At 57.9% G+C, this 18,877-nt stretch overlaps 1 protein-coding gene across 4 annotated transcripts in view; it reads left to right on the top strand.

The window, feature by feature from the left end:
- KCNAB2 (potassium voltage-gated channel subfamily A regulatory beta subunit 2) overlaps positions 1–18,877 on the top strand; it is a gene marked incomplete at its 5' end in the record, with an annotated part of 42,967 nt that overhangs the window by 22,632 nt on the left and 1,458 nt on the right. For 2 of the 4 annotated variants that reach the window (XM_082832314.1, XM_082832316.1), the window contains 11 exons: positions 4,036–4,115; positions 6,513–6,557; positions 8,324–8,368; positions 9,186–9,229; positions 10,227–10,313; positions 11,161–11,205; positions 14,070–14,155; positions 15,915–16,035; positions 16,285–16,379; positions 17,333–17,453; positions 17,796–17,884. In XM_082832314.1, the coding sequence (XP_082688440.1) occupies positions 4,036–4,115; positions 6,513–6,557; positions 8,324–8,368; positions 9,186–9,229; positions 10,227–10,313; positions 11,161–11,205; positions 14,070–14,155; positions 15,915–16,035; positions 16,285–16,379; positions 17,333–17,453; positions 17,796–17,884 (858 nt within the window). The remainder of the gene's footprint in view (positions 1–4,035; positions 4,116–6,512; positions 6,558–8,323; positions 8,369–9,185; positions 9,230–10,226; positions 10,314–11,160; positions 11,206–14,069; positions 14,156–15,914; positions 16,036–16,284; positions 16,380–17,332; positions 17,454–17,795; positions 17,885–18,877) is intronic. The other 2 variants (XM_082832315.1, XM_082832317.1) reach the window with 1 other exon arrangement.

Genomic DNA, 18,877 nt, shown 5'->3' with positions numbered 1-18,877 from the left:
TGGAGAGGGGGACAGAGCACAGATCATAAGCCCATCTTATCTCCGAAGGTTAAACATTCGATGGAGAGTGCATTCCTTTCCTGTGGCTGTTAAAACAAATCACCACCAGCTGTGTGCTTTAGAACAACAGACATTTATTCTCTCACGGTTCTCGAGGCCAGATGTCCAAAATCAGTGTCACTGGGCTGAAATTAAGGTGTCAGCAGGGCCACGCTTCCGGTGGAGGCTCCAGGGGAGGATAATTCCTGCCTCTTCCAGTGTCTGGGGGCTGCCTGCAGTCCTCGGCTCGTGGCCGCATCACCCCAGCCTCTGCCTCTGTGGTCACGTCCCTGTCCCCTGTCAGTGTCAAATCTCCCACCACCTCCCTCATGTAAGGACACCTGTGGTGGCATTTAGGGCCCACTTAGCTTATCCAGGAGAATCTCCTTTAATTTAATCAAGTCTCCAAAGTCCCTTTTTCTACCTAAGGTAACATTCACAGGTTCCAGGGACCTGATATCTTTGGGGAACCACTATTTAGTCAACCACAGAGAATAGGAAAACAGAGAAAGAAGGACTGCGGTGTTGGCTCCAGGTTTACACAGGACGATGCAGGAAGTCGGGGGTGAGGGAGTGAGCCACCCGGTGATCCAGAGAAACAGCGTTCCAGCCCAAGGGGACAGGTGTGTGCCCACCTGCGTGAGGCCATGGTGGGAGGGGTGTCAAGAGACGGGGTCAGAGGTGAGGGAGCAGATCTGGTGGGGACTTTGGCTTTGACCCTTCGTGGCATGGAAGCCACTGGAGGATTCTAGCAAAGAGGAAGTTTGCCCTGACTTAGGTCTTACTAGGCTCAGTCTGGCTGCTGCACTGCGGATGGCCGGTGGAGGTGCTTCTCAGACTGTACCGTGTGCACAAGTCCCCGGAGATCTGCTGGGGCAGATCTGATGAGGCAGGTCTGGGGCGGAGCCTGGGATTCTGCATCTCTGATGCTGATGCTGCTGGTCTGTGGACCACAGTCTGCCTAGCAGGGGTGGCAGGGGCACAGACAGAGGCAGAGAGAGTTATGGGGCTACCGCAAAAACTCAGCCGAGGGGTGCTCCAGTTTGGACCAGATGGGCCCAGTTGGAGGTAGGCAGGAGCGGTCAGATTCCAGATCCATTTGCAAGCGGGAGCTGATACGACTGGCTAAAGGTTTTGATCCTGGATTGAGAGAAAGCCAAGTGGAGGGTGGCCAGGTGTTTGACCTGAGCACAGGACGGGCAAGACCACAGGTGCAGCAGGTACAGCAGGCTGCGCTCCTCGGCACACACCAGCCCTACTGCCTGCCACGCCCCCTGCTCCACCTGCCCTCCTCCTGCCTGCCTGACAAACTCCTAACCACCCTTCAAAACCCAGCCCCGTAAACTCTGCCGCATTACACCACGGATGAAGCTTGAGGGCATCTAAGTCAGCCAGTCACAGGACAAAGACTGTATGATCCCCCCCATGTGAGGCACTTAGAGGAGCCAGAATCACAGAGAGTGAGAGTAGGAGGGCGGGGGCCAGGGGCCGGGGGGAGGGGAGGGGGAGTTCATGTTTAATGGGGATGGAATTTCAGTTTGGGACGATGGAAAGGTTCTGGAGATGGACGGTGGGGATGGTTGCACAGCAGTGTGAATCTACTTAATGCCATTGAAGTGTACACTTAGAAATGGTTAGAGGACTTCCCTGGCGGTCCAGCGATCGAGGCTGGGCACTTCCACTGCAGGGGGCACGCGTCCCATCCCTGGTTGGGGAACTAAGATGCTGCGTGGCGCAGCAAAAAAAAAAAGTTTAAAATGGCAAATTTTGGGCTTCCCTGGTGGCGCAGTGGTTGAGAGTCTGCCTGCCGATGCAGTGGACGCGGGTTCGTGCCCCGGTCCGGGAAGATCCCACGTGCTACGGAGCGGCTGGGCCCGTGAGCCATGGCCGCTGAGCCTGCATGTCCGGAGCCTGTGCTCTGCAACGGGAGAGGCCACGACAGTGAGAGACCCGCGTACCGCAAAAAAAAAAAAAAAAAAAAAAGGTAAATTTTATGTATATTTTACCCTGATTTTTAAAAACAAGTTTTGAAGGAATGAAGAAGATCTCCACGAACTGCTATGGGTTTATTTCCAGGATGTATTGTAAGTGAAAAAAGCAAAATGCAAAAGAATACCTACAGTGCGGTACCCTCCCTGTGAGCACAATGGGGACGTAAGAAAATATGTGTGTGTCTGAAATATGAAAATAAAAGCCCTGGCCCTGGGTCACCCCGCTCAGAACCCTCCCAGGAGACAGCGTGCACGCCTAAACCATCTGTGTAACCTGCGGGGCCCAGCACACGGTCCTCTCCTGGGCAGAGCTCCGGCGACCTGGTGGGACACATCCTGGAAAAGTAAGGATGAAAGCGGGTAACCAGGGAAGGAACCTGGTGTGCCTGCAGCTCTGGAGGCAAAGAAAGGAGGAGGGAGGGAGGGAGGACCCCAAGGAGGACGCAGGGGAGCTCCTGCTACATTGTTACGCTTGAGGCAGAGGAAGGAGAGGAGCCAGTCCGCCCTGCAGATGGATCCAGAAAACTCCTCCACCAATGAGCTTTCCTAGTCGGAAGGCAGCAGCTGACTGACGGGGTTAGCTTTAGGCCTGCCCATCAACTGAAACCTTTGGGGTTCACTGCCAACGTTTGAAAATCGGAACTTACCCCGCTCCCCGATATCCTGGATTTCCGGCTTCTCTTGAAAAATAAAAGGATTTGGTCACGCCTGGCAATGTTTGAGCCCCCTTCCACCCCACTAAACCCTCACCAGGCACCAGCCTCCCTCTCCTTACCTGCCTGGCCGGTGGGGCTTCTGCGTTTGGTATTGGGAGAAGCTCCTAGAAGCTGCACCTAGCTGGCTGGCTTTCTGTCGTGCAGTTTTTGAGGGTTAAGTATTACTCACCGCACCCTGGGCTAGCTACTGGGAGGGAGGCTTGGGGCTCTGAGGTGAGCTTCGAGAAGTGGCTGGTGGGGGAGTTTGCATCTGTGACCCCTGCTCGGACGGACGCCTGCACTGCCCAGCGGGCCGCAGAGTTCATTGCCCACTGCATCTTGGAGGAGGCTGTCGATTGCAGGCAGGCTCCCTCGGATCCTCGCCCCGACTGCCCATCGGTTGCCGTTCATCCACCCCAGTCTGCAAGGCACCGGAGAAGCAGGGCCAAGGCCAGAGGGCTAGCTGAGGATAGCAGTTTTTCCCTCTGCAAAGAGTAATTTCCCCCTCCTGCCGTTGCTGGGAAGAATTCAGAGGGACACAGCATCACGGGCACATTCTAGCCATAGCTTTTGAAGAGGATTTATTCTGCCAAGGTTTATCCCGCTCCTGTTGTGGGCTGTGTTCGTTTCCCAGGACGGACAGCGCAAAGACTGGGTGGCATAAAACAACAGAAGTTTATTCTGTCGCAGCTCTGGAGGCCGGAAGTCCAAAATCAAGGTGTCTGCAGGGCCGCGATGCCTCCAGGGCTCTAAAGGAGTTCTGTTCCTGTCTCCCAGCTCTGCTGGCCAGCAGTCCTTGGCATTCCTTGAATTGCAGGCTCATTACCTAACCTTTGCCTCCATCTTCACATGGCCTCTTCCCTGTGTGTCTGTGTCTATTCTTATAAGGACACCACTCATGTTGGATGTAGGACTCACCCTAAAGCAGTATGACCTCATCTTAACTAATTACATCTGCAAAAACCCCACTGCCAAATAAGGTCACATTCTGAGTTTCTGGGTGGATATGAATTTGGAGGACACGATTCAACTCAGCACAGGTGCTAAGCCCTGAGATGACCTAATAGGTGGGGTCCCTGCTCACAAGAAATTCACAGTCCAGAGGCTGTTTCTGCATTCATTCTGTCTTCCTTCTTCTCTATGGGTTTGTGACTGAGCTGCTTCCAGGCCTGTCCTGCGGCGGGGACAGGGCCGCCTTGGCACACGGGGGGTCTTCCCAGGCCACGAGGCTGTGCTCTGGGGCCTCCGGGCCCTCCCCCTGGGCTGACAAGATGGTGCCGCCTGTGAGAGCCCTGGTTTTCTCGTTTCAGATGGCAGAGCAGCTAATGACCTTGGCCTACGACAATGGCATCAACCTCTTCGATACCGCAGAAGTCTACGCGGCGGGCAAGTACGTGCCTTTTTTCACAGGAAGAAGCGATGCAGGCCAACCACAGCTTCCCTGGGAAGAGCCGGAGCTTCTGTTGCTCCAGGGGCTCTTACTCCCCAGAGGGTTTGCACCTCCCACTCTGCCTGCTTTTCTAAACTGTAAACGGCGTGGGGAGGTGGTGTTTTCACGGGGCCAGAATCACAGAGCATTTGGCCACTTGCTAAACTCCTGTGTGTTCAAGCAGCAAGATGACCACAGCCCTTCTGGTGCCAAAGATGCTGCGTTGGGGGAGAGCCATGATTAAGCTGTAGTCCAGGGGGCTCTCCTGCCGCGCCCGCGAAGTGCAGGCAGCCCCACATGCCTGATATTTTCACATCTTAATGGTGCAATTAGGGCTGCAGGGAATGCAGGGCGTCTCAGGAGCGGGGGAGAGCAGGGTCTGCTGAGCCGAGCGCTGCAGGGAGCTGCTCTTCCCATCTTGGCAGTGAATTTTCCTACTCAATTATGTAAAAGCCCTCTTCAGCCAGGGCTGCTGGCTTCAGTTTTAAAGACTGGCTGTAATCAAATCATCCACTCTCCTGCATCGGGTTTCCAAAAGTCAGCTTTTGTTTGTGAAATCATTTGTTGGCTCTCTCTTTGTCCTCCCTCTGGCCCCCTGCTGCCTGGGGCAAGCCAAGTTCCCATCAGCTGGGCTGCTCAGCCTGGCCCACCGCCCGTGCACTGTGGCCGCAGGGCCAGCACCTGCCTCGAAGGCTCCGGGTAATATTACCTGCAGCTCTCGATGGGGCCTAGGGTACCGAGAATCAGGACCCCAGCTGGGACTTTGCTCAAGTCCTGCTCTGATGATCTGACAGCCCCGAGGGCCTCCACTGGGACCCCCAAATCTCCTCCAGACCCTGTCAGCAGCCCTCTGTCCTCCTGATGCCCCAGCTCCCTCCCCACCCCTCCAAACCGGCAGCTGCTTTCCATCAGAGCAAAACGCTTTCCAGACAGATGAGCTAAGCCGAAGGGTCAGAGGTGGAAAAGCCCAATGCAGATGCCAAGCCCAGAGGCGTCCCCCCCATCCCGAGCACCCCAGCCTGTTCCCTGGCCCTGCGCCTGCCTCCGTTTTGCTGCCCAGGAGAGCGTGAGGAAGGCAACTCCAGATGGCCCTGTGTCCAGGCCCAGCACCCCCCTTTCACGGCAGCCACACTGTCTGCGTCACTGTCTTCACTTCCCCCAGCTTAACTGGACAGCCGGGGCTGGCGTGCCGGGGCCAGCACGCCGAGTCCCTCTTGCTAACCAGAGCGCCAAGCGTCTGTCTTACTGAGTGCCCCTGCTTCTCATGCTTTGGGCACTTCCCGGAGAGCTGCAGGATTTCTGTGCCCCCGCTGGGCAGAGGCTTACCAAATTCATGGCCAGGAGAATTCACAGCCGAAAGCAACAGGCTTCGGGTGAGCCGTTGCCTACAGCTCCCGTAGCCCCAGGACCATTGCCTGCTCCCCTGTCTTCCTCCTTGCCTGATCTTTTGTGCCACCACCGAGGGACCCAGGAATAAAAGGAGGAGACCCAGGGCGGAGTGACTTTCTGTGCATCTTGACCGCAAATGAAGAGCCTTCAGAACGTATGCTAAGCAGCTCACAAATTAGAACCCGTTATTCCTGAGCGGGTGACTCAGGCGCTGTTATAATTGGAATGTAGCTGGGTATGGATGGTTCTCCGTCTGTCGTTTTTTGCTCAGAAACATTTCGCCACAAGCAGAAAGTTCTTAAAAGTTAATCCAGCGCTGCAGTGCCAAGCGAGGCTGGAACGGTCCATGCATGACCCTGGCTGGCCTGAGTTTGGTGCAGGGTCCGGAGGGAGGCCAAGCAGAACAGAGAGCGGTCAGCATGGCATCTGTCTCTCTATTGTTCAGAAGCAAGAAACAAGAGGGAAACACACACACACACACACACACACACACACACACACGCACTCGGCTGGAAATTCAGCCCTGAGTACATGTTGATCGTCTCTGCAAACAGAGGATGCCCTTGGTGAATAATTTACCTTTTAAAAAATATACGTGTCTAGAAACTTCCCCCATGTAACGTTGCCGAGCGTTTTCCCCGGTGAATTTCCAGCGGGCCAGGGCAACAGTCTGCTGCTGTCTGCCCAGCAGGACGTTGCTCCTTCCTTCTCCGCGGGAGCCGGAGCGGCCATCGCTGGGTCAAGTGGCACACGCCCACGGCCACCTCCACGGGGAGTAACCCAGCTGCTCCCAGGCACTCTCCTTGCTCTGGAATGAGCTTCCTGAGCCAAAGGGCATTAACAGCCCGGCTCCCCGGCCCCAGTGGCATTTTCACAGAGGGGATCCTGTGGCTGACTGTCCAGGGGGGGCGAGGTTTGGTGTTTCTGTTACGCTGTAATGAAGTCCCCATGTCTCGGTCTTCTTGGCAGGGCTGAAGTGGTGTTAGGAAACATCATCAAGAAGAAGGGATGGAGGTAATTACTCTGCTCTGTGCTCCATCCCCAGGGCGCACGCGCACAGGGAAGAGGCTGGAGAAGGCTGGTGGGAGGGAAGAGGACCACCCTGGGGTCCTGGGTGGGATGGGCAGACCACCCGGGCAAGGATCCGGTGGCTGTTCCTTCCTGTTTTCCGGTGGAGCACCCAGGGTTGGCCTCATCACCCTTGTGCCACCAGCCAGGCTGTCTAAGGCCTGGCGGTTCCAGAATTTTTCTTTCTGGGAAGGTGAGAGCATCCCAGAATAGAGGCAGCCCCATGCTTCCTGCAGGGGTGCGAGCACTCACACTGTGGGTGGCCACCCCGGGGAGCCAGGGCCTGCACCGCGGTGAGGGGGGGAGCTCCCCCCTCCCCCGGAAAGCCGGTCAGGAGCCTTGTGTCTGGTGTCAAGCAGAGTTCCCGCCCGCCCTCCTGGAGTCAGTCCAGGCTGAGCGCTTGACTGCATTTTGGGGTCCCTGTGGCCTGTGTGTGTTTATTTTCAGCAAAGTCAGAAGCAGTTAGAAGGCTGGGCCTCTCCCCTCCCCTCCCCTCCCCTCCCCCCTCCCCTCCCCTCCCCTCCCCCTCCCCTCCCCTCCCCTCCCCCTCCCCTCCCCTCCCCCCTCCCCTCCCCCTCCCCTCTCCTCTCCCTCCCCTAGTGCACAAACTCAGAGTCTCCCCCAACCTCTGGGGCCTGGATGACTGACACCCCTCCTCCTGCCCCACCCATGTTGTTTCTTCTTAGCTCTAATTGATACCAAAATGTATCCCTGCTCACTTTGCAGTTAAAAGGAAACTGCACCTGTTAGCGAGGGCCCTGATAACATCTTAGTTGAACTCTTGAGGAGATAGATTCCAGTTAAGTCATCGCCCCCGCAGGCCACACTGGCGGCTGTGGAGCTCCTGGCTTTGAGGAGCTGTTTCCTGAGCAGTCCTCCCCCTACACCCCCCACTAGAGGAAAGCACGACCCCAGGAGACACTGTCACCCTCCTATGGGAATGGTCAAGGTCAAATGTGGCCAGGAGGGGCCATCATGACCCCCGCCCACCTGTCCCTCCAAGGCAAAGTCACAAAGGTGTCAGCGCTGCCTCTTGTGGATTTGCAGCGGGAGACCTGACTCTATACCCTTTCCTCTGGCTTTCAGCCACCGAAGCCCGAACCCCCAGGAACATCACCTGCCTGCCTCTCGGGTCAGCCCCACCCTAGCCTCCCCCCGCCTCAGTGTCCCACAGGCCGCTCCCCAAGGCTGCCCCACACACAGCTTTTCTGAAGCAGTCGCAGCCAGTAGAGGAAGAACCAGACAGCCTGGTCCCTTGCCTCGCTCCATCCTCACCAGAGCCCTCCATCCAGCCGCCAGCCCCTACACTTGACCTCCTTGGAGTCCCCAGGGAGCCGCAGCCGCCTTCTATTCCCTGAGCCGTGTCCTCCCCTTTCCCGAGTGTCCCCCCTCCTCTGGGCTCCAGGCTCCATCACACTAGACTCCGTCTCCCTCCAGCCCCCACTGCCCAACCCTAGTTCCATGGTTAGTTGCATCCACAGGTTAGTTTCATCTGTGGGTTGTCTCCTGGCTCAATGGGGAGCCTCAGGCCCCTGGGCTCGGCACACCCCAAGCATCGAATGGCAGAGAGGCGCCCCATTTCACGCCCTATGCTCCAGGATGAGAAGGGTTTAGGACCCCTGTGTAAGAGTTGAAGACAGTGGGGAAGGTGGGGGGACGGAGGACCCCAAGAGATCATGCCCAGTAACACCCCTCCTTCTCTCGTTCCGCAGACGATCCAGCCTCGTCATCACCACCAAGATCTTCTGGGGAGGAAAGTAGGTGCAACGGGCAGACCTTGCCCCTGGCCGGGGGCCAGGTCTGCAGAGACCCCTGATTTAGGAGGCCCCTGGGGGTGGGGAGGGGGTAGTTATCCTGGGGAAACAGAGGCTGCACGGGGTCTGTCCTGGACCTCAGGAACCTCCTGGAGGACAGCACGTGGGCAGCACAGTTTCCTGTCTCCCGGTGCCGGAAGCAGGGGGTGGGCTGGCGTTTGTGCAGCCATCTGCCCTGGCTCGTGCCATCCCTATTGAGGGACGTCACGTTCCAGAAAAGCAGCTTTGTCTGAGTTGCCTTGTACTCGAACCTTGTTTCATTTTTATTTTTACTTTTGTGGGTTGGTTTGTTTCTGATTACAAAGGTAACATCCTAAAAATTTCTGGAAAACACAGAAAATTCATGAACTGTCCCAATCACTCCACCTTCCCTGGGCCACAGACCACTCCTGCCGTCCTGCAGGAATCTGGCCCCATATTCTCTCTGGGGCTGGACAAAATGGGCTTCATAGGAATTAGAAATGGGATTCGCTTTCAATTTTTAAAAACTCCAAGCCAAAAAAGAAAAACTCCAAGCCAGACAGAAGGGCAAGTTGAAAAGCAGAGGCCTGCATTCCCCGCTGAGCCCCACCTCCCCGGGGTGGCGGGCAGGCAGCCCAGCTCTGCCAGGTCATCTCCACAGGCAAATCCGCGTAGCCTCGTGGTTTTATCCCCGAAGTGGAATCAGACCACAAGTGGCACGAGCTGACCTACTTCTGCGTCATGAACATTTTCCCCCAAACCGCCCGCAATATCACACGTGCTGTCGCCTGCTTTTCAGAGCCGAGACGGAGAGGGGCCTTTCCAGGAAGCACATAATAGAAGGTGAGGGGGGCCCTGGCTCCACACAGCCCCCTAAACCCATGGCATCTTCCCGTGGATGCGAAAGTGAAGAAAGCACGGTGCCCCTCCCCCACCAATGCTACAGGCCCGGAGCCTGGGGACAGCCCGTGCTCTGGTTCACCCAGGCTCACATGGGGTGGACCTTCCGTGTCGTGAGGGAGGGGACAGGGGTATGGGTGGGCGGGCCCCGTGCTGCCCTGGGGTAGGCAGTGTTGTTCCTGAGAAGACACAGACAGGCCTGGGTTTCAATCTAGGCTAGACCCTGTGCCCACCGGGTGACCCTGAGCAAGGGACATCACTTCCCCAGGCCTCTGGGGCAGCATCTGTAAAATGGGCGTGGTAAGAATGCCCACATCTGGGGTTAGTGGAATTGGGAAGGACCCAGGTGAGGGTGTGTGTCAGACACAGCCTGGGCCTCAGCACACGGAGCACTGGGGTGGAGGTGCCAGGATGTCTCACTCATCCTGATTTGTATTATCCCCCCACGTTCACTGTCGTCAAGGTAATACAGTCAATCCATTGACAATCAAATGATTAGGAGGTCTTGCTGCCCGCCCCTCCCCGTCCCGCAGCCCAGCACTTCCACTCTGCAGCTCTGTTCTGAGCCGCTGCGAAGTACTCATGCGTTTCGGGCCCCACGGGCCTTCGGTGCCATAGATGAGCGACGCAGCTGTCCTCCGTGTCAGGTGGCCTGGCTCTCCCAGTTCCGCCCAGGCCACTCTAGGAAGGGCCCCCTCCGTGCAGTCACAGGACATTGGGCCTGTGGACTCCACCCCACCCCCTTTGGGTGTGCCCCCTCTTCTCTCATGGCTGTTCTCCACCTAGGTGGCCCGTGCCCACAGATGCGCCCTGCCGTCCACAGCTCCCGGTGCCAGGGGCCTCGTCCCTTTCATCTATTGCTCCCTGAGACGCATGCACGCACGAGGGCCCAGGAATGTCTGTGAAGATGGTAACAGTCCTTCCCCACTCCTTCCCCCAGGTCTGAAAGCCTCCCTGGAGCGGCTGCAGTTGGAGTATGTGGACGTGGTGTTTGCCAACCGCCCGGACCCCAACACGCCCATGGAAGGTACGTTCTCCCCGGAAGCGCTGACTGCCCAGGAGTCACGGTTCCAAATAGAGCAGAAAGCTCTGCACCTGAGGCTCTGATGGTACCACCGCAGGGCCCGCGGGGCACCCAGGCCTGAGGCTCTGATGGTGCCACCGCAGGGCCCGCGGGGCACCCAGGCCTGGGGGTCTGGAGGGTGGGGCCTTCCCCATGTGGGGAGGGGCGGGGGGGCGGGCCTGAGCTCAGCCCCTGCTCGAGCCCTCACGTGCACCCCAGCGCCTCCAGGCTGAGTCCCCTCCTTGCTCTGGGTCCGCACCCATCCTGGCTTTGAGCTGTGTGCAGTGGTAGCTAAAGTCACAGTATGATGACTCTGCAAGGGCCGCCTTCTTTTCCGTCCTTTCAATCATGGCCCACATTCTACTGGGAGGGTTTAGGGGACTTCTGCTCTGGGGAATGAACTGTTACTCAGAGGAGAAAAAAAAGACGTGCAGGGCTTTGAAAAGCAGCTTTGGTTTCTCAGGCGCTTGGTTATTCTTTGACTCCTGCCATCTCAGCCCCCACTATCTCCTCCAACTTTCTGCTTCGGGCATCTTCTCATTTGTGCTTTGCTGCTTCAGGGACTTGGAAAATTCAGTTATGTTCGAGTTACTTTTTCTTCATTTGTTTGTGTATATACCATGCACCTGTGTGTGTGTATATATACGTGTGTGTGTGTGTGCACGTGTGTGTGTGGTTGGTTTTTTATCCAAACGGGTATTCTGCGAAAAGTGATTTGAGCCTCCGTCCCCGTGCCCTTTGTCAGACTGTGCCCCTCAGCGTTCCCACAGCTGTGAACTCTGGTCTCTTTCCATCTTTCTTTTATCACCAGGGGATCCATTTAGTTCCTCCAAGTCAAGGACATTCATCATAGAAGGTACACAGTACCCTCGGCCCGACAACTGACCTCTGTGTCTGAGCTGCATTTTATGAGACAGTGCTTTTATTTACACGACTCTCTTCCCCCGCCCCCATGACTAAACTTCTCCATAAAATGCACAAAGGAGAAATAAGTGCCTTATGGGAACACCTTGCAAGTGAAGAAAAGCAAAGCGGCGCAGAGCCGCGCCGTCCCCCTGGTCCACGCTGTCACCTCATTCCTCCCCTACTCCTGTGCATGCATGCCCCTCCTCGCACTGCCTTGCATTGCCATGACCCGTGACCCGCGGGGCCTCCTCTTGACTTGGGGGTTGCTGTGATCCGCACCAGAAACCTTGACCCCAGATGGTCTGGGAGAGGGCTGGGGAGACCAGGTTCCCACAGGAGCAAACGCATCGGGGACCTCAGGACTTTGGCCCCCGGCAGGTTTTATCTTCTCCACGTTTGCTAAGCTCCCACCTCAACCAAAAGTGAGGGCACCAGCAACCAGCTGCCCTACCCCCAGTGGCGTGCAGTGCTCCAGTCCCCTGGGTGGGCTGGGCCACCTGTCACTCTCACCCCATGCCATGCAGCCAGAGCTCACCATTGAAATGCAGTTGTTTTCCTCCTTGAAAAATACCTACATGAGCTGGGGAAACTCTGAGCCCCGGGGCAGCCTCTGGCCATGCAGCGGTCTCTGCCCACCCCTAAGCCAAAGGACCCTGGGACCCCACCCCACCCACGAAGGGCAGGCCTTGGTATCCCTGGGAACTGGGCTGTGGTCCACAATGAAAGGGCTCCCGCCTGCCAACTGGCACTGCCACCTGACCCCTCCCATGTATTATTTGAGACGCAGCAGGAGATGCCATGGGTTTTGGCAGCAGCTGGAAGGATTTGGTCCTCCTGCTTCTGTAAAACAGCATTAAATATTGAGGTGGACAGCTGTCCCTAATTGTCCCTGTTTCTGGTGTCACTGACACCAAGCTTGGGCAGAAGACCAAGGGCCACGCTCCTGTGCATGGGCTCCACGGCCAGCCTGCCACTGCCCAGGACCCCTTCCCTCTCAGGCCAGCAACAGGCTCGCACAGGCTCCCTGGCCCCCAGGCTCCCGCTGGACTCCCCTCTCTGCATGGAAGGGGCGTTAGGAGAGAGCTGTGCTCAAAGAAGCCAGGCTAGCGAACGGGGGTGTCCTCTGCTTCCCTCTCTCTGGCATGTGGGCCTGAGCCTTGGCTGAAAAGAATTGGGCAGTCACACCGCATGGTCACAGGTCCCCCCAAGAGTGTTTCTAAAGAACCCAAGAAGGACGGCCAGGCTGGGAGCCCAGACGCAGGGTTCGGATGTGGGCAGGTTCCTTCCTGGGACCCTCAACCTTCCAACCAAGCGCTGCTCTTCACATCGAATAGTGTTGGCCGTTAAAGTGGTGGCCCACTGACAGCCCGAGGGGGCCGCTTCCCTGCCAGACCCCCTCCCTGGGATGCGCGGGGAAGAGCCCAGTCCCTGACCCTGGAAGGAAGGAGAGGACAGGGCTTGGCCTACAGGCGTGGAAACCAAGGTGTGATTTTTTCAGAGGTCCTCGGCAAGCCCACAGAGACCACCACCCCAGAAGCCCCCGCTACCTTGGCTTTCTACTGAAAGAGGGGACCTCAGCCAAAGGGACACTCAGGGACCCAGGATGGATGGGAAGGGACACCCCAAAACAGAGGTGCCGCTCTCTGCCAGAGAAGGTTCCAGTGGTCCTGGGCCATTCCAAGGTGGAGCTCTCAGAACCAACCTGCATTCTCCTTCCTTCCATCCTTCCTTCCACCCCCACCATCTTCAGGGACCTCAGCTGTCCCATGTCAGTGGCCACTTTGGGAGAGATGGGGACTTTCAAGCGGTATTTGTTTTTAGAAACACTTGTACTTTAACTGAACTTCTGAGGCTGCCTTGGGCAGTCGAACTTGCAAGCATTGTATGGGACCTGAGAGAAACTGATGGGGTAGCCTGTCATCCCGCAAAGCTAAGAGCCATTTAAAATGGTAAAATTTGAGGTCGAGTTCAATTTTTAAAACCACAATATCCCCCTGGGGCCAAAACAGCCTCGGGGGCGACACTAACTGGCAGATTTTTATTTCTCAAAAAACCTTTTTGAGTCCAAGGAAGAATCTATCACAGTGTAGATGGAGAGAGGGTCCCTTGCTGGATACTGGGCTGGTGTGAAAGTCGGGGCGTGGTCCACAGGGGGCTTTCCATGTCTACTGCTGGCTCTTCTGGACTCGAGGGGAGTTCCGCTCTGCAGCCCCCAACCCCTGGGACCACCCAGGGCCCCACACCCTGCCCTTTCTCCCGACAGATGTTATTATTACCTCTCCATTCAATTCTCCAGATCCCAGGGAGAGTCCGGAGTAGCCCCAAGTGGGAGACTAGAAATGGGCAGAAATTATGTCACTTCCTCTTGCCATCTGTCAATCTGATCGTAACCTTAATCCGTTTATCTGGTTCTTCCTGAGCGATGAGGGTCCCCCATTCTTCCCCAGACTAGAGAACACCCCCCGTTCTAGAGTCCCATTCTTTGACCTCACCTTTCCTGCATCCCTCTAATCTGCCATAGAAACGTCTCAATCCATCCATAACCCATTTTTCAAAGATTCCATAAGACCTCTAACTATTTGGGAACGTTGTTTTCAAGACCAGCTTCTTGGACAGAGGCACTTTTTTCTGTGGTCCCAGAAAACCCAGGCCGCCCCCAACTCCGGAGCCGGGAAGTACACTGCTTGCAAGCCGTCCCGACAGCACCCTCCCCCTCCTCCTGGCGCCTGCCTGTATTTGCAGAATGTCCCCAGGCCAGGCCCCATGCCCCCGGCCGCCCCCCCCCACCTGTGGTTTCCCCTTCTCTCGTGACAGAGACGGTGCGTGCCATGACCCACGTCATTAACCAGGGGATGGCCATGTACTGGGGCACATCGCGCTGGAGCTCCATGGAGATCATGGTACGGTGACCTCTTGGTGTGTGCGTGTCCCCCAGCTGGGCTCCCGGCCCCAGCTCCGTGGATGGTGACTCCGGGGCTCTAGCAGGTTCAGTGCCGTTGGTCCCTAATGCACAGATAACTGGGTACTATGGGGAGGGACAGTATGGTGACATGTGGCAGTGATGTCCGCAAGCCTTGCAGACAGGGGTCTGGGCTTGAATCCCAGCACTGCGTGGCCCCAGACAGATGGCTTCACCTCTCTGAGCCTCAGTTTCCCCACCTGTAGAACAAGACTGCAAGGACAACCTACCCCGTCATGAGGCTGTTGTGAGGATTATCTGAGAGAACAGGTGTGAAGCTCTTAGTGGGGGTCCTGGAGCTCAGCCAGTGCTCAGCAGCAGTGACAGTGCCAGCCACCGTGCTGAGCTCTTGTGGTGTTCCAGGTGCCGTTAGATTTGAGGGTTTCATGTGGACTGACTCCCATTTAATCCTCACAGTGCCCTATGAGGTAAGTGCTACTGTTATCCTGTTTTACAGATGTGGACATTGAGGCACAGAGAGGTTAAGTAACACACCCAAGGTCACACAGCCCATGCCAAGATGGATGCTCAGGCCGTGCAGTTCAGAGCCTGGGCTTCCATCTCATAATCCATGATGTTTCCCCCTCACCTGCATTTTCAGGAAGGCATCCCCTTCCTTGTCATTTCCCTCCACGGGAGCCATCAGCAGCTGAGGGTGACAGATGTTTCATAATATTTCTGGGGTATCCCAGAAGGGTCGGCAGGGTGGCTTCTCAGAGGCAGGCAGCTGGTTGGTGGGGGGAGGGCAGAGGCCTGGGGACTGCGTCTTCGCAGGACTAGCTCTCAGGCTGGCGCCCTCACCCCTGCCTCCAGGCCTCCTCCCAACCTCAGCCTTTCCCATGCCCCACCCACCAGAATTTCCCACGTCCTGGCATCCCTGCTAGGGGGTTTCTCCTCTAGTGAGCCCCAGAGTTCTGGTTCATCCAAAAAAAAAAAAAATTAAGCAGGATTTTCATTTCAAGTTACAGACAACTTTAGAAGCCCATGGTATAATCGGCCTTTGGAGTTTGCGGCATTAATGATCATACGGCATTTTTCTGAAGCTGCCTGGACCCAGCACAGAGCTCACTGAGGTGTCAGGATCTCATCCCCACTTTACAGATGTGAAAGCTGAGTCTCAAGCTAAAGGGGAAAGGGCCTCTAGGGCTGGCAGACGGGTGTCCCCAGGAGCTCACACCCATCCGGTCTGCAGAGTGGAGGCCTTGACCTCCAAGTCCCAGAAATGGGCTGATGCCGGCCACTTTCCCCTCCTGACCTAGTGTTTTCTGCCCCTGCCATCATCCTGGGTCCAGGCCCTAGAGTGACAATCATGATAAAACCAGTAACAGGCAGGCACTGTCCTGAGGGCTGCCAACCCTGTTGGCTCATTTGACCCTCATGACAAATGGGGAAACTGAGGCACGGGGGGGTGAGCCCCTTACCCAAGGACACCCGGCCAGTAAGTGCCAGGACCCAAGCCTCACTACTGAGTTGTGCTTTCCCCCCAAAGCCCTTCAGCCTTGGGATCCCACAACCCACTCACTTTTCTCCACTCGTGGAGGGGGGCCTAACAGGCTCCCAGGAAAGCTGAGAGGAGAGGGGAGGGGCAGGAGGGCCAGCCGTTCCTGGGGATGCCTTTGTGTCTTCTCCCTGCTGCCCCGGAGGCCCCTCAGAACCGCTGACCGGCAGGGACCCTCCATGCCCCTCTTTGCTTCTCCCAGGAGGCCTACTCCGTTGCCCGGCAGTTCAACTTGATCCCGCCCATCTGCGAGCAGGCCGAGTACCACATGTTCCAACGCGAAAAGGTGGAAGTGCAGCTTCCCGAGCTCTTCCACAAGATAGGTGGGCTCCCCTGCCCGGCCCCGCCCTCGCGCCTGCCCTCCAGGCCCCGCCCCCGCCCCGCCCCACCCTCTCCCTCGCTCCGCCTCCTCCCCAGCCCTGCCCCAACCCCATCCCAGATCCCCTCGCCCCGCCCCTCGACCCTGCCCTGCCCCGCCCCTCGACCCTGCCCTGCCCCGCCCCTTTCCCCTCGCCCCGCCCCTCCCCTCTTCGGGACCCTGGGTTTGACCTCGTCCGGCTTTCCTCTCCCAGGAGTGGGCGCCATGACCTGGTCCCCTCTGGCCTGTGGTATCGTGTCCGGAAAGTACGACAGTGGCATCCCGCCCTACTCGAGAGCCTCCTTGAAGGTGAAGAAGCGGCCGGGCTGGGGGAGGGGACAGGCAGGACGGGCATTTTGGAGGGGTGGGGCCTTTGGGCAGACACGTTGGTGCTGGGCGGGGCTTCCCTGGGCCACTGTCTGCGGGAAGGTTCGGAGCATGGGAACTTGGAGCCCCAGCTGGCCTGACCCCATGTCTAGAAAGGCTGCCCACCTGTGGGAAATCCCCCAGGTGAAGAAGCCCCTCGCTCCCCCGCCCTCCTGCCCTCCCCCCAGGTTCAGCAACCTGCTCTGGATCCGCATGTGCCCCCTGGGATGCCTCCTCCCCCTGTAGACACCCCGAACACTTTCTCTGGCCCATCCCTGAGACCTCTGGGCTGAGAGCTGCGGGGTTTCTTCAGTGTCACTCAGAGATGCCCCCCCGGGACAAGTCCCCCCCGGCCCACATACAGGCGCGCGCGCACACGCACACACACACACACGCACACACACACACCCACCTCGGAGTGAGGACTCAGGAGGGTCTACAGGCTGCAGGGGTTGGGGGGTCAAGGAGCAGGGAGAGAAAGGCCTGCCCAGGCCGGGGCAGAGCCAGTACTGGAGACCCCAGCCCCAGATTCAAGAGCAGGATGGCCTGCCCCCCTACTCCTGCCCAGCCCCCAGCAAGCCTCCCTGGGGGCTCCCTGACTTTGCTGTGGGCACACCTCCTGGGCCACCCAGCCTCCCAGGAGAAGGGAAGGTCGGCTTGTCCACCTCCTTGTCCAGGCTCAGGGGCCTGGCCTCAGCTCCCCGACAGTCCACAGGCTTCAGATGCAACGGTTCCCATCCTTCCAACTGCCCAGGTCTGGACCACAGCAGGACGTGGTTAGGCCGGGGCCGGGGGGTGCCGCCGTGCCCCCAATCATCATTTTGTGCCATGCACACAGAGGTCCAGGTGACCTGCCCTCACCTGTGGGCTGTGCTGTGCCTCCACCCCACAACCAGGGCTACCAGTGGCTGAAGGACAAGATCCTGAGTGAGGAGGGCCGGCGCCAGCAGGCCAAGCTGAAGGAGCTGCAGGCCATCGCCGAGCGCCTGGGCTGCACCCTCCCCCAGCTGGCCATAGGTAAGAGGCTCGGGAGCAGGGTGGAGACCGGTGTCCCAGGGAGATGTCGGGAGTCCCTGAGTGCTCGGGCCACACCCCCTCCACCAGCCAGCTGTGGGTAACGGGCTCCCACATTCATGGGGAGAGGATGGGGGTGGGTCCCTGAGCACTTGGGCCATCTCTCCACTGGCGGCAGTTGGTGCCAGGGTCCCCCCAGCACTGCTGAGCCCCTGGTTTGCCATGCTGCTCCTGGGCACCCTCAGCCCCATGCCCAGGAGGCTGGCCTAGGCAGGGTCGGGGCAGAGCCAGAGAGGGCCCTGACGTGGGTGGGCCTCCCTCACCTCTGGTCTTGCTGCCCCCCAGCCTGGTGCCTGAGGAACGAGGGGGTCAGCTCCGTGCTTCTGGGCGCTTCCAGCGCAGACCAGCTGATGGAGAATATTGGAGCAATACAGGTGAGTGGGGGCCGCCAGCCTTGCAGGCCCTGGGCAGAGCTCAGGGTCTCAGCCAGTCACCTGTCCAGCACGTACTTATTGAGCACCTACTACATACCGGACACTGTTCAAGGCACCTGGCTACAGCAGTGAACCACCAAAAAGCCTTGTTCTCGAAGAGCTGGCTTTCTAGCTGGAACAGACGGAAAACACTAAATGCGAGAAATAAGATTAGAATATGTGCCGGAGGGTGATAAGGACTCTGGAAAAAGAAACCTGGAGCAAGGTCGGGGGTGTCCAGCAGGGGCGGGGCGGGGGGGAGCCGTGGACCCAGGTTGAAGGGGGCCGTAGGGTAGCCTTGTTGACAAAGTGACTTGTGAGCAAAGGCTTGAAGAATGAGGACTGGGCAGTGCAGATACTCAGGGGAAGAACACTCCAGGCTGATGTGAAGGCGCAGGGTGGGCACGAGCCCAGGACAGCAGTGAGGCCAGAAGGCCGGGAGCAGAGGGGCAGGGGCGGGAGATGAGCTCGGCGTGGGGGCAGACCCATGGGCCACCGCATGCCCTCTGAGGACTTCCGCAATGGTCCAGTGAGATGGGAGCAGAGGAGGGGCAGGGTCCAACTTAGATTTTAAAAGGCTCCCTCTCGCTCTTTGGCTACTGAGTGGAGGAAAGAGTTTGGGGAGCAGAAGGGAAGCACGGAGATTGCTGGGAAGTGATGACGGTGTCGGGGCGAGGGATGGCCGTGGTGCAGATGGACAGCTGGTTGGATCATCTGGATGTTCTGGAAGATGGACCAACAGGACTGGCTGACAGACTGGATGTGAGGGTGCGGGATAGCAGGTCAGACAGCCCCTGGGGTGTGTCACCTGGAAGGGGGATGTTGCTGTTGGCTGAGGTCAAGACGGCTGGAAAAAGCAGTTTGGGGGTGTGGATTATCAGGTGTTCTGGTGCTGGAACCTGCATTTTATGCCGTCGCTGTCCTTCCATTTGAGGGGCAGAGCTTAGACCAGGG

Source organism: Leucopleurus acutus (genome assembly GCF_964270905.1).
Source record: "Leucopleurus acutus genome assembly, chromosome: 2".
NCBI classification, from domain to species: domain Eukaryota; kingdom Metazoa; phylum Chordata; class Mammalia; order Artiodactyla; family Delphinidae; genus Leucopleurus; species Leucopleurus acutus.
Note: the sequence above shows the minus strand (reverse complement) of the source record. Positions and strands in the feature narration are given on the sequence as shown.